We start from the raw sequence: 15,698 nt of genomic DNA, 5'->3' as shown, positions 1-15,698 counted from the left end.
AATGAATGGTTTACCTCACCCTTCACAGAGAAAGTCTGAAAGATGTTAAAATTATTAGGTCCATACTGCACCCACACCTGCTGTTCATCAGAATCAATTCTATTAAAGATACGATTAATTCTAAACGTTCAGCACAGGTAATCTCTGGTCCACTTTGATCCCTGTGAACTACGATTAATCGCAATTCATCGCATCCAAAATAAGTTTTTATTTGCATTATATATGTGTGTGTTCTGTGCATATTTATACACATACAGTATATATTTGGAAATTATTTACGTCTATATTTATATTCATATAATTTATATTATAAATAAATACATTTATTATATAAAAATAATGTACTGAAATATGTACATGTGTGTGTATTTATATATACATAATAAATATGCACAGTACACATACATATGCTATGTAAACAAAAACTTTTATTTTGGATGCGATTAATCGTTTGACAGCCCTACTGTGAACCCTGAAGAGGAAGTCTGTCTGTCTGCAAATATACTGCCTAAATATTACTGCTGCCGGTAATTTCAGTTCCTGGTAACCTGACGGGAACACAGAGGTCTGTCTTTAGTCAAGGAGTAGACCTGCTGATGTCATGCATATATACATATATACCACAGGAAATCTGGAGCAACTCTGTCTGGTCTGAGTCTTCAAAATTACTTGCATATTAGTGTCATGCTGATTCAGTTATATTAACTCTTTGATGCATTTAAAAATGTGTTTTAATCTTGAAATCATCGGGATATACCATAGGAAATATGGAGCAGCTTCCTGCTTTGATCTGATGTGAGCCTTCAAAATTACTAACAGTACATATAAGAGTCATGGTGGTTCAGTTATATTATCTCTTTAATGCACTTTAAAATACATTTTAACCTGTCAGAGTGTAATGTTCAAATCATCTTGATTGATTTGACCTTTGACCCTTAGCCATAGTATATACAGGAGGTTTTAAATTTAAATATAATAACATATACATTATACATTTTACTTTATTATTATTATTGACAATAAACTCTTAAAATATATTTAGTTAAAAAAACTGATCATTTTATTCAAATTTTTTTAAACTTCTATGATTCATAGTACAAAATGATTTATTTCTAATTATAGAATTAATGCATAAAAGAATTCAGTAATATTTTGTTTTATATTTTAATGAAACCAGTTAATTTAAATGTTAACGCATAAAAACACATTATTTGGTTGCCTGGCAAATCATTTTTGCTGTGTTTTTCCCTGCAGGCCATTCCTCTCTGTCGGCCATTGTTTCCTCTTTTGCACTCTCATTTTCACTTACATGCTCATCCCTCTATCTTTTTCCCCTCCTCACTCTTTCTCCGCCTTTCCCTCTCCTATTCATGCCCGCTGTTCTCTGAGAAGAGCCCCAGCTCTGATCAATATTTCTTCTTGCTAAGCCTTTTCTCCCTGTGCTTCTAAATGACCTACTTTGTAATCTCCTCCTTAACAGCTCTCTTTAAAATTGTGGAAAAGAGCAAAGACAGTGAAGCCCTGCCACTGATCTGATGCATATTAGAATGCGTTTGATAAATATTAGTTTTAGAAGGCGGGCTTAACTGCAGAGACAGATTTGAGGAAGCTGAATAATTATATTTCCTACAGTAATCTGTCTACTTGGCTTCTTCATCATCAGTGCTGGTGCTTCAATGAACGTCATGCTCCTTTTGGTAGATTTCACACATTGAAAAGGAACTAAATGCCAATGAAAATCTAATGTAGCAAAGATTAATTGTTCATTAATTAATCAATGTTGTATAATTTGATTTGTTGTAGTCCATATTTTGAATTTAGGGATCATGGTTAAAAAATCATTTCCACAATCACAAGCTGTGCTCCCTATAAGAGTTAATAATAGCAACCTCAAAAAGGTGCTTCCAGCCTGAGGAAGTCTGTGCGTGTGTGCGAAAGAGAGAGAGTAAGGGTGAGAGACCTGCACACGTGATGTAACACCATGTGAGGAAAGCAGTGCAGTCAGATTACCGGGGTGGGGCATATAAAGCAAAGGATGCTGGGATGCTGCGCCTCTACACTGAAGTGCACAGCAAGCATAATACTTTTTAGCTTTTTTTTTTTTTTTTTTTTGAGGATGTGAAGACTGATTAGCCCAAGGGCATATCTGCTATTTTGGGAGGTGGGTTGTGACTGTGTTGCAGACACACATTCATTCTTCTCTCCTCCCACTTTCCCTCTTTCCTCGACCCATTAAATCTGCTACAGCCAAATTGCTTTGCAGATAAATACAGATGCAGAATAGTGATCATAGGACACTGTTAGTTCCCTGAACCCCAGTTGTATCTGCTGGTCTGGCAGTGGAGGCTCAGTTAAGAAAATCCTGCTTTTGGCCTGCTAACCCTCTGATGCACGTGCACACTGAGAAAGAGAAAATATTTATTTAAGCTTAATTGCTCTATAGGGTTTGTTTTATGGCACATACACAAAAAGCAAAGCATTAAAAGTCGAGATAAAGCAACTCAATATAGATGGACATTTTATTTTAAAGTGGTCCCAAAATATTTAGACGCATAAATTATGCTTTAAATTTATGAATTAAATTTGTGAGTTGATGAAAAGCTAATAATTAATTGAATCATAATTAAATGTAAAAATAAAAATTAAAATTAAGTATAATTGTTAAAATAAAAACAATAATGTATTATAATATTTATTATATATTATATTTATTGTAATAGGGCTCAGGTGACAAAAAAAAAGTTGGGGAATACCTCAAATATCATATTAAAGCAAGTGGCATCTACAAATACATGTTGCTAGATGTTTTCAGAACAAATTAGCTCCCTAACAATTAACCCAAGGTGTTGAATATTATAGTAGTATATATATTCTTTTTCTAACTGTGCATGTACATACTGTATGTCTGTATATATTAATTTTAAATAAAAAATTGATACATGTACATACATAACGTTTTTTTTTTAAATAATACACTTTAAATATCATTTTTAAATATACCACTTATTTTTGTGCAATACTTTCTTGAAACGTATCCATTGGAAACGTTCTTTAAAATAAATGCCATTGGTTTGAAATTTTGTTATATAATGCAATACTTCTAAATGTGATTGGAGTGTCAAAAATGCCTGTTAGTGTCGTTTTTATGTATCCTAGAAAATTTCTGTTCATAACTGTTGAATTGCACAATTATGAGTGAGAATACAGATAGGCCTATATACAGACACAGTCGTGATGCTGTCTGACACTAGACAACATCGTCTCCTGAGTGCTCACTTCCCCTCCCCCTTTACCTTCCCTTAATACTCCTTCTATTCTGGGTAGCAGAGAAGGCCTCAAAGGTGGTGAGTCAGTTGGCGTGAAGGGCACAGGCACAGGGGAGAGGAGGGCTGGAAAGAATTGATTTTCCAATGGGCCATGCGGAGCTGTCTGCTCTCCAGCACTGTGTGAAAGAGTCAGGCTCCCAGAGAGACACTCAGTATGGGGAAATCTACAGTTTTCATTCCCTTTCATTTCCCTGCTGCTAAACTCAAAACTCAACTACACCTCAAGCCATTCATCGACTAACCTTTCATTGCTGCCTCAACAAAAAGCTGAGGGAATTGTATACTATATACACTGAGTAAATCCAGGGTTTTCCAACCCTTTGTAAATGATAGGAGAGATTGATGCTGGTTGAGACAATCTGTTGACTGACTGGAGCAGCCCTACCACATGATGGGGTTCATTGGGTTGCCATAGAAATGTCTGGCGCAGCAATCTGCTAGTACAGTAACTTATGGAGCCAGAGCTTTATAATGGGGAGTTTATCATCTGCAAGATTTCTTTATAAAGCTGCCTGGTGAAGGTCACTCTTCTGAATCAGGAATCTGATTTAGAAGATGGTCGAGTTGTTGTGGTTCTACTATAATAAACAAATATAAAATCTAATAATGTTTAACAATTAGCAGACCAATTAGTTTTGGGGAGATTGGATTCTTCATGTAAGAGTATTAACAATGTTCTGAGATCATAAAGATCAGTTAAACTCAATCGACAGAATTTGTGACAAAAACCAATTTCAACTCATACCTCATTTTCTTAAACAATAGCCAATTTTCAGATTATTTAAAAGCAGAAATGCAAATTTTTTTATAAAAAAGATTTTATAAAAGCACTTACATTAATTCTGCAATGAAAACCTTTGTATTATTCAAGATGTGAAGTTATTGTTTTTGTTTTTATGGCCATGAAAATCATAAAAATATAACTTTTTCCTTGTTTAAGTGCTATAATCGGCTTCCCGGTGCATCTACCAACCCAGAAAACGTGAAAATCCTTTCTCTGCAAGCTTGTGAAAAAACGAGACTTATATTACATATTGTAAAAAGGGGCATAATAGGTCTCCATTAAGGTTGACATGGGAACATTGCATATAACTATACAAAAAAAGGCTAGTAAACTAATATCATGTTCCACCAATATCATGTTAAAACCTTTGTCATGTGGCGACACTTACACAAATATTATTATTTATTTTTTTATTTTTTTTACGTTTATAGATTGGTCTTGGGGTGCGGTCACATTGCAGTAAAAAGCAAAAAAAGATTAATTGTCTATTGTCACTAGCAGAGAGATATAAAGCACAGCTCAATCAGAAGTCACTTTCGAAAGCAGGTTTTTGTTAATGGTCAGTGTGTCAAATTCATGCGATTTAATTAGAAAACAAGCAAGCAATTTAATGCAAAACTCCCGTTCACACAGATTCCTATTGGAATGACTGGATTTAGCTAAATTTTGCCGAGCAACAGTGAATGTGACCGCACCTTTATTCACTTCCATTGTAAGTGGCTCATTGTAACTCAGATTTTATTTATTTTATTTTTTTAAAGAAAACAAGTGACAAGTGGAAGAGCATCTTTGCGTTAACACGATGCTTTGTGTCGATTGAGCCTAATGTGTACTGAACCCGGAATATTATAATATAATTTAATGTTCAATATGGCTTTATCAAAAGAGATTTCTGATATAATGTGAGGCTATATGTGTATAAATGGAGCTAATAAATTTGCTAGGTGTAACAAGGCTTTTAACGGTTGGATCTATTGACTTCAGCTGCAAAGTGTGTGTGATACAACTGAACTTTTACATTTCCATTTACCCCTCTCTAAAAATACAGCCACTCGCTCTCAGCTAATTACTCTTGTGCTTCATTGATCTCCTCAGCGAGACAGTCTGGCGTAAAATGCCTATCCACCCAGAACCAACCAACCAGATGTGACAAGCACACAGAGCTCTGTCGACCAAAACAAAAACAAGAGCATATGGAATATTTCAGTGACTCTCTCTCTCTCTCTCTCTCTCTCTCTAGTGAGAAAAGGAAGCTACAGGTGAACATTGTCAGCCCCATTCACTGCAGTATGAATGGAAGGAAATGCACTGTCGTCGTGGAAACCAAGATCAACCAATCACAGCCAGACTTCACCAAGAGCCGATCGGGATACATTCTCTCAGTGCCAGGCAACTAGAAGACCAGGGATCCCAAAACGGCCCCTTTAAAATGACATTGACAGCAGGGTATCTATTGTGTGCTAGTCCAAACCTTTGAGTTGAACCTCAGAAATGAAGCCATACCACATTTGCCTGAAGACAGGCAAGGAAGAATATTTAATAAAAAATAAAAAATAAAGTTTGTCTCTAAATTCCAAACTTCACTTTAGATTATTCTCAAGATGACAAGGAGGTAGCGATATAGACCCTCAAAGAAGATTTACCAAACTAGGCGCTGTTTATTTATTAAACATTAAAACCAAATGAAGAGCAATCATAAATGTAATATTTATGAGGAACAGGATATGCAGGATTTTAAAAGTATCTAACTTGTGTTTTGAGGTTTTTCCTTCAAAGGGAATTAGTTGGTTTTTGATCACTGTGTCATGTGGGATGAAGAATAGATCTGCTTGTGTCCCGACGTATTGCTCAGATCATAAGCAGTCCTGCAGTTGCTGCTCAATTTGTTTGGATGTTCTTGAATGGGATGTGTTGATCATATCCTTAAACTCATTAACTGCTCCGAGAGGAGCATTAAACTCTCGTAATTTAAACCATTCTCTTTTTCTGCATATAACTGGTCATTTATAGCACATATCTTGTATACAGAAACGTCATATAGGATATAGCTTATATAATGTACTGTATGCACTATATATAATGTAGGTAGGATGAGAACTGTCATTTATTCACATATTTCCTGATCTTGGAGTAGAATCAGACGGGGCGGCACAGAGCAGGAGGTGATGGTGGTGATATGTTATTTTCTGTTGCCATTTTTTAAATAATAGACCTTGTCGCTGATAGTAGTCCTTTTAGTTCTCCACTTACCATCACTGGTTTAAAGCAAAAAAAAAAACTGCTTCTGTGATGATAAAGCCATTAAAGACGCTTTCTCATGTTTACAATGAGTTTAAAGTAGTCGCCATTTTACATGAGCCAAAAATGCATGTCACCAAAAAAGAACAGGCAACCAATTGTTCCATTAAGGTCCAATTTTACTTCTGTCAGCTAGTTCTAGCTAGTCATATTTCAGTAGTTTGTCAATATTAACACTGCAAACAGCTAGGGTTGATATTACAAACTTTGCACATCTCTGTGTGTAAATGTGTTCAAATAAGTGAGAACGACTATTGATTCATAGAACAAAATCAACAGAGTTCTGAGAGGAAACTCCCAAGATGTCTGACCCAGTTTGAAGCTGAAAACTGACTGCTGTTCTTCATTCCTGAGGTGTTTGCATAGATCTGTTTTTCCATAATTGTTTCATTGTTTTGTTCATGGCTTCTAGAAAGTGATCTTTTTTTATCAGTTAATTAGGATCGTTTCTGGTGGCCAAAAATATCACTAAGCTCCCATCACTGGGTGGAATTAAAATGGGGGAATGTGCATTCGATAGTGAGCTGTGGGCCACGACTACTGATCCGTCCAAGTCAGACAGTCAGACTATCACTGAACTCTAATCACATAATCTCCATTTTTCTTCGCTGATCATGTCTGCTTCAAACAGGTGCACACTCTCATCTTCTTTCTCAGTCCCTGTACTCTCTCTTGACTATTAGCCTGGATTGGTAAAGTGTGTCAGTAAAAGAATGCACATAGTATATATAGTACTTTAGGAAGATAAAAGTCACATGATCTGATCCAGTTTCTGCTCGCCAGTTCTTAAAAGCAAGGAATTGCAATAAATGGACTTGCAGCAATTTCTAAAAATTGTCAAGAACTATTTTTCTTGAATCAAACACTTTTGTTTATTAGAATCTTTTGGCCCTCAGTAGAAAAATACTGACAGTGTGCGAATGCGCTTTTACCTTGATAAAAGGAGTTATGTGATCGTTCAGTTGCATAAGATATAACCCATTTTGTGGAGAGAGCAGTCTGTTTTGTTCTGGCAGAGAAAGTCATATGATATGTGATCATTATATAATATAAAGTAATTGCATTCTATCTTGTCGTGAACCCCAGTGATTCTGTTTAAGTGCCGAATAATTCCAGTTCCCAGGTAAAAGTCTTTTATGTTCTTTGTTGTAATTATACATATTCATCTTGGTTAATATTAAAGATTTAGTCTGATCCGATCAAATAATGTGCCTACTTTTATACTTCTATTATTGAATTAATATATTTGAAATGTTTTAAATTTTGAAAAGATGGACCAAATCAAAAAGAGAATCCAGTTTATATAGTGTTTTTCTTTAAGAATAGCTTTTTTCATATTTATATTAATGCAGTAACCTGTGTATTTAGTAATGAAAATTATTATATGGAAACCAAACAACTACACTTTTAAACCATTATATTGCTTAGAAACCTTTTACTGTTTTGTTTTGTTTTTTAATCACTCAGCTCATGTAGCAAATATCTGCTCCTGAAAATAAACGTGCCCTTGAAGTGTCTGCTCCAAGGCTTTTGCTCCATCACAGTGATAGACTGTCATTATTTCATTGATTTGCCACACACTGCTATTAATCCAAGGTGAGCAGCAGCTGTTTGCCGCTGGGAAGTTGATGACGTCAGTTCGACCTGTCAATCTTTTCTGTTGTGGGCGTGGTTACAGTAGATCCACTTACAGCAATGGTGAAGTATCATGGTTCACACTGTTCATTCTCATACATTTTAATGCTTGTTCTTGAGTTCATGGCAAACAGGTAGCTTATGTATGATTTTATAGCCTAATTTATAATTATAAAATTATAATTCATTACTGAACTGGATTAAAATGCAGAACACATTAAATCATACCATGAATAAATGGCGAGGCTACAGGCAGGTGTCACTGGTCCACCCCATCAAAGTTAATGTGTGGAAAATAAAATGAAACTACAAAATAAGATAAAGACATTCACATAACATAGCCTAGCGTACCATTTCGCGCCTGTAATAAATCCGCTTGGTTCTCGAGAATTGAGTTTAGCTATTTCAGCTAATGCAGCATTCGTCCAAGTCGATTCCCTCATATAATTTGTCTGTATCGTGCGGTTTTTCCTCACTTAGTCTTTTTTTTTTTTTTTTTGTATGTGTATTTGTATTCAGAGCTGGGTAGATTACTTACAAATTGTAATCCATTACTGATTCCAAATTACATGGCAAAAATTGCAATCAGTAACGTACTCCATTAGCTTTAGTCAATATTGGACAATATTATTCTGGGGCGGTCCCCCTGACTTGTGGGGTCCCCCAAGGCTCTATTTTGTCCCCTTTATTGTTTTCTTTATATATGCTTCCTTTAGCTTCTATTTTTGAAAAGCATGGATTGTACTATCACTGCTATGCAGACTATACTCAACTTTATTTGCCCCTGAAGCAAAAAAATGGTGTAGACCCCCTCTGTGTGTCTTTCCGATGTCAAAGCATGGATGTCTTTGAAATTTTTTTATCTAAATGAGAGTAAAACTGAGGTAAATGTGTTTGGCTCTTCCGAAGTCCCAAACATTTCTCATGTAAATTTTGGTGTTATATCTCCTTTAGTTAAATCAGATGTAAAAAACTTTGGTTAAATTGATGCTTAAATTTGATAAAATAAATGGCAACCCCCCCCCCCCCCCCCCCCCATCATCCGGAAACTCTTAGGTCTGCCAACCAGAGTTTGTTGACTGTTCCAAAGTCAAAATTAAATAGGGGTGATCAAGCTTTTGCCATAGCCGCACCTAAACTTTGGAACACGTTACCAGTCCATATTAGAACTGCACTAACATTACATATTTTTAAATCAAAGTTAAAAACGTATCTCTTCACTATAGCCTATGAGTTGTGATGTCGTTTGTTGTCTGATGTTTTGCTTGGTTTGCACACGTTTTTTTTTTTTTTTTATATAAGTCTTTTACAACATTGTACAGCACATTGGTCAACTGTAGATATTTTTAATTGTGCTTTATAAATAAATTGAGACTTGAGACTTAGCCTACATTACACATTTTAGGTAATATAATCAGATTACTTTTTGATTAGGCCTATTTTTAGATTACTTTTGTCCTAACTCATTTATCACATTGATTCAAACAGGATAATCTTATACCATAATGATGTAAAAATCACAGAGTGAGAACATATATTCATTTCATTGTTAACATGAAGTGCATTAAACATTATATTACATCAAGGTTTACCAAACTGGGGTTTGTAAAGGAACTGCAGGGGGTTTATGAGTTTAATGAAACGCTAACAAGTAAATAAATCATAAAAATGTAAAATTAAAATAAATCATACACTTACTAAAAAAGATTAAATATTTATGTTTACCTGCATGCCATATGACCATTAACCAATGTCAGAGAACTGTCAACATGCAAATGTGATACTTAACTGTTAAAATATTTTTTTTAAAATCTCAGGAGTACTTAGAGGTCACTGATTTTGATTTCACTTGTTTAACCTTAGTGTGTAATGTTGCTGTTTGAGCATAAACAACATCTGCAAAGTTACGATGCTCAAAGTTCAATGCAAAGGGAGATTATATTGTCTTTTACAGAATTGTTGATTGACCACTCCTTTAAAGTAAATATATCAAGTGAATAGGGTTCAGATGACAAATTGTTTCAGAATGTCTGTAAATTAGAGCATTTTAATGTGTTTGAAAGACAAAAGCCTTTCAATAAAACCTAATACATGGTTAAATAACCCACAGAGTGATAATTCAAAAATGAATGTGTTCATCAGTAGTTGATGCAATGCTGAAACACTTCTTAAACCTGAAATTATTTTTTTGTAAATCCATTGGTCAAATCCACTGTCGCCACCTGAATAATGACTGGTCTCTGTGTGAATGTCCATAAAACTGGAAGACTTTCTGAGTGTATATAAGCGGTAGACTATTTTAGAAAGGAACATTTAAAAGATAAAAAATAGGAATTAAATCGAATCAATAAATTAATTTATTTCTATTGTGTGAATAATATGTAATCATGTAATCAATAAAAACCATGATGGTGAATTCCAGGGTTGAAACTCCAGTGGAATTAAACTCCCGTGGTCAGGAGCCATCTACCCAGGCTGGGGAGACCGCACATGGCTCTATGTTGGGGCCTGCTGGGCGCACCCGCACCGGCTCAGGTGCTCCATGAGTCCAACCACACAGGCAGCAATCGGAAGATTTTGCAGAAGAGAGAGGCGGACCTGTGCGTGAGCACTTTAAAGTCAGGGAAGAGTCACACCTTTCAGGATGGGCTTGACCAATGAGAAAGGCTGAATTTCCAAGCGGGAGGCTGGAAATATTGGGGGGGTTATGCCCCTTTGTGGTCCAGCTGCACCCTTTGCATGGTTCGAAAGGCTCTGGCAGTCTATACTTTGATTAAATTACACACACACCTGGCATTCTATGAGGAGGTGGTGTTCACCAAAGTGTGTAACATCAAATGAGCATTAATTTGGTAGGGGGTACACGATACAGGTGGGGTTACATTAACTAGTACTTCACTCATAAAGCATGCATAAAACATAATACAATGCAAGAGACACTATACAACATAGTTAAAATCATACACACAATGTTCTGGGATGCATGTTTATCTGTAGAAAGGTTTGTCTATGAGTGACAAGGTGGAAAGTTTTGTTTGTATGGGCATTGCGTGGGTTTCAGAAGGGTCCGTTCTTACGGCACGTCACATCTCACATACTTTTGAGCAATGAAACAGTCTTATAAATAAATTATAAATGTGTGTCTGATTGGTCCAAATGCTACACTTACTCTAATTATTTGTAGGCCTACTTAATTTTTGGAATCTGATTACATAATCCAGATTACATGTAATCAGTTACTACCCAGCTCTGTTTGTATTTTTTTATATACAGTGTTGGGAAGTAATTAGTTACATGTTACGGAATTACGGAATTTAATTACAAAATAAAAGTAATTGTAATTAGTTACAGTTACTGAGGAAAAACATGTAATTAAATTACAGTTACTCATGAAAATGTTAAGGATTACAAAGGGGGTTACATCTGATTTTTTCACACACATTCCCACATACAGATTTAACTGATTTCTTTCATAAATTGCACTGACAGCTCTATAATATGAAACACCTATGTTTCAGAAGTTTATAACATGCTTATCCAATAAATCTTATATTTCCTATATGGGTTTAAGTATATGCTTTATTTTTTTAAGATTAACAGTTTTTTTTCTAAGGCATTGTTAGATGCCAGTGTTTCCTGTCATAGCTATGCAAAGGTTTAATTTCAAAAACAGTATCTTAGCTATTAAACTATTTCTTGTTATGATTTTAAATCTGTATTTAACCTCAGAAGGATTTTAAAGTAAGTCTGATTTTGTGGTGGCTGTGCTTCAAAGGGGACATCGGATGACCATTTTCCATAAATTGGTATGATTCTTGAGGGTCTTCTTAAAATGGTCTCAGTGGTCGTGAAAAACAACACCCTTTTTACCTTGTCAAAAACAGCTCTGTTCACAGCCACTTGTTTTGGTGCATATCTCTTTACATGCTAATGAGCTCTGCTCACCCCGCCCCTCTCTTCTGTGGAAGAGCAAAGGTGATTCACAAATAATCATAAAAAATATAAAGTGTGAAACTTACTTCATCTGGAGGTGCAGCTGGATCATGAACTATGGGTACTAATCCATCTTTGAATTTGAACTTTTTAACAAAACCCACCTTGAAATGTCCCTCATTCAGAATGCAGTCTGGAGTAAAATGACTTGTAAGTACATATATAACATATGTCATGGGGAAATGGGGATATGCTGTTGCTAGCATCATTCTACTCATCTTACCTTCTTGTTAAAAACATGTTAGCATCATGCTAGCAACATTCTACTCATGCTAGCAACATGTTTATCATGTTAACATCATGCTAATTTTGTTTTAACATTTTACTTGTGTTAACGTTGTTAGCATAATGCTTACACAATTAACATGTAGTTTCCCACGGCACGCAGCATTCGCGGTTTCTTCAGAAAATGTATTGTGCCCTCCACTAATATAGGCACCCTTGATAAATATGAGCAAAGGTGGCTGTGAAAACAAATCTGCATTGTTTATGCTTTTGATCTTTCATTTAAAAAATTCACAAAAACAACTGAAGTAAAGAAATTGAAAGTGGGGAGAAAATCTCATGATTATTTTTTTTTTTTTTTTCTCCAATGCATGTTGGCCACAATTATTGGCACCCCTAGAAATTATTATGAGCAAAATATCTCTGAAGTATATTAGCACACTAGGGTGACATGAAATTGTCCAGCCATGACTTCCTGTTCCACGGGATTGCAAATGCTAACTGATAAAAAAAATCTAAACCTGACTGTTAGAAATCTGGAGAGATTATGTATGAAGGAATGGTCTCTGATCTATTATCAGGTGTTCTCCAAACTCTTCAGGCATTATAGGAGAAAAATCAGAGCTGTTATCTTGGGAAAAGGATGTTGCAATAATTGGGTGCTAATAAATGTGGCCAACATGAACTAGAGAAAGCATTTATTTCACAATTCTATTGTTTTACTTCAATGAAAGTTTTTTTTTTTTTTTTTTTTTTGAATGAAAGATTAAAAGGATAAACAATGCAGATTTATTTTCACAGCCGCCTTTGCTTATATTTACCAAGGGTGCCAATATTATTGGAGGGCACTACTATTTATTTTTATTTCTTTATTTTCATTTAACTTTTTGATACACAATGCCCTGTTGGGGCAACTTAATGGCTGCACTTTGTTCTGCTCAATGTTCCACCACTTTTAAGACAAAATGATTTGTTGTTTGTTGTGTATTCATATTCAAGAGATTATAAGTAGATGCAGCTTTTTTGGGTTCACGTCGAATGCTCTTCGACTGTTATACTTAATAAATTTGTTCATAAATAAAGATATCTGTTGAAAGCAGTTAGATGAGTTAGATGCTAAATGTTCTCCTCCTATTCAAATTTGGCATTGTCAAATGTCAAATGGTGCATACAACATATTTGCCCACTGGCAACTATAGTTGCCGCACATTCAAATACGATTTTCAAGAAAAAAACAAAAACCTGGGGAAAATAAACGCTGAACATTTTTACATAGGACACTATTAACACGACTATATGCATGAAAACATTCAGAAAAATTTGGGCACAAATGGGATAATTATGGATAACATGATAAGACATTTTAGATAGATAACTATTATGTAATTTGATAAAGACACCAATTAAAAGTACACCCTATTTCATAAAGATGCACCCACATAATTACAGATTTCTGGCCTTGCCACTTGCCCTAAATTTGTGCTCAATAGTGTAGTTTGGGAAGATTGACACTCTGCTCTTAAGCTTGTAAATATTTTAAAATAAAATGTTCGGTGGTATAAGTTATAATAGGAAAATGTTATTGTTTAACAAGCAACCATTATCCTAAACAAACCGGTCTGTGATAATGCAAGACCACATAATTGGAAAAAAAGGTGTTATGTTGATAAACTGCCAGCGTTCATGTTGCTAATCTGCTTATGTAACAGCCTTGCACCCAAATGTGACAAGGTACAATCTGGACAGTCCAGCTGAGAATTATAGTGTTCTTTAGGTGATGTCAGCTGAAACAATCTATCTTTAATGATCAGTGCATCAGTTTATTTGTCATCACAGTACAAAAATAAATAAAAATAAGCAGAAACAAAATCCAAAAAGTTACAGCAACAGATTTTTGTCTTTTTTAAAAGAACAAAACAGTAACTGATCCGTAACCCCTCCCTCCCACCCGCCTGTCAAACTCTAGCCCGATACTATAGAGTCCTACCCTCTAATAAGCACGGCCATGCTCTGATCCTAGAAAATCAACATACACGCATCACATTCTTCTATACAAATACACTCGTTCGCGCTCGCACACTCATGCAATCCTTTTTTGTAACAGTTTTCAGTTCTACAAAGAATTACGCAACAGATACAGAGAGAGTTTGACAGGAGTTTAATCTTTTACTTATCGTTTTTTTAAGTGTTTTTCTTTGTTTCAAAGGACTACTCTGTGATGCAAGTGAAAAAATGGCACATTGTAGTGGGCTGGGGGCAAATAATAGCAGGCAAGCGGTGAAGAAGGGCTCACCTACTTCAGCCCCCACAACCTCAAACCCCTGCGGTCTCCTCAGACGAATCGCTCACAGAAAAGTGCAAGTCCCGTATCCAAACCTCCCCTGGCACGTCTTTGAGCAAATTATTGGCTTCCTCGTCCTTTAGTCACTTAAAGCAATGCAGCAGGGCAAGCAGTCACAAAGAATCCATCCATCCCACGTTCATATCATGAGAAGAACAAGCTTTTGCATGAATTAACAGAGACATAATAATGTTTGCTTATATGACTGTCACAATCTTTTTTTCTTTTCTTTTTTTTTTGACTACAAAGAAAGAGATATATAACTACTGAAAGAAAGCATGCACAATTTAGCACTGTTGAGATGTTTTAAAGCGGGCAAATAGATCATATAACACATTTTTCCTAGATAACCTAGATCCAGTTTGATTGCTGTCATCAACGTGGCTGCAAATGTAAGTTTGTAATATTGTCTGGTACTTGAAAACCATTCCTCTATGTAAATGTGATAGAAATCGCTGCTCATCTCCAGAAATAGACCACATCTCATCCAGTTTAATGCCTGGAACTTGTTATCGTCTGTATTGTCATGGGTTAATCACTCATGATTGCTTTTGCAGTGCTGATATGTAGAACATCCCAACAGTACTTCACAGAGAAACTGGTTTCAGTTATTTCATTTTGATTGAAACCGATCGTCTGTCATTATGATGAATTACCTTGGTGTTTCTCAGATCTGAAAATGGTCTTAAACTAAGCTCTTAGAGACGTTATCGCCTTGAATAATTCATTCGAATGCAAATATGCATTAACCATAATCTTCATTCCCACCAAAAGGTAGCCATCTATCTAAAAGCTAGACTCTAAATGCAAGAGAGAAATGTGTGAAAATAATTAATAAATAACAATAAATTACGATTCCTATAGATACTTATTAATGACAATCCTACCGTTCCAAAGTTTGCCGGCATTTGGTATGTTTTTAGACCTACATGATTTTCATCAAAGGTATGGCACTGTTTTAATACATTTACAGGCTTTTCTGTACAGAGCCCCCTTTTGAAAGTAGTCTGAGTACAAAACAAAATGACAAAACAATGGCTCATTGAAGCAGGCATAGCAAGATAAACTTTTTTCTTTTCTTTTTTTTTTCATATTT

General features: G+C 35.3%; 1 protein-coding gene across 1 annotated transcript in view; it reads left to right on the top strand.

The window, feature by feature from the left end:
• LOC306857777 (unconventional myosin-Id) overlaps positions 1-7,949 on the top strand; it is a 74,255-nt gene extending 66,306 nt beyond the window's left edge. Inside the window, exon 22 of the mRNA XM_079397909.1 lies at positions 5,351-7,949. Coding sequence (XP_079254035.1) covers positions 5,351-5,507 — 157 coding nt within the window. The 3' untranslated portion in view covers positions 5,508-7,949. The remainder of the gene's footprint in view (positions 1-5,350) is intronic.
• Positions 7,950-15,698: the final 7,749 nt, after the last annotated feature.

The sequence above is a fragment of the Barbus barbus genome (assembly GCF_936440315.1).
Source record: "Barbus barbus genome assembly, chromosome: 38".
In the NCBI taxonomy this organism is placed as follows: domain Eukaryota; kingdom Metazoa; phylum Chordata; class Actinopteri; order Cypriniformes; family Cyprinidae; genus Barbus; species Barbus barbus.
This window is presented reverse-complemented; position numbering and strand designations above follow the sequence as displayed.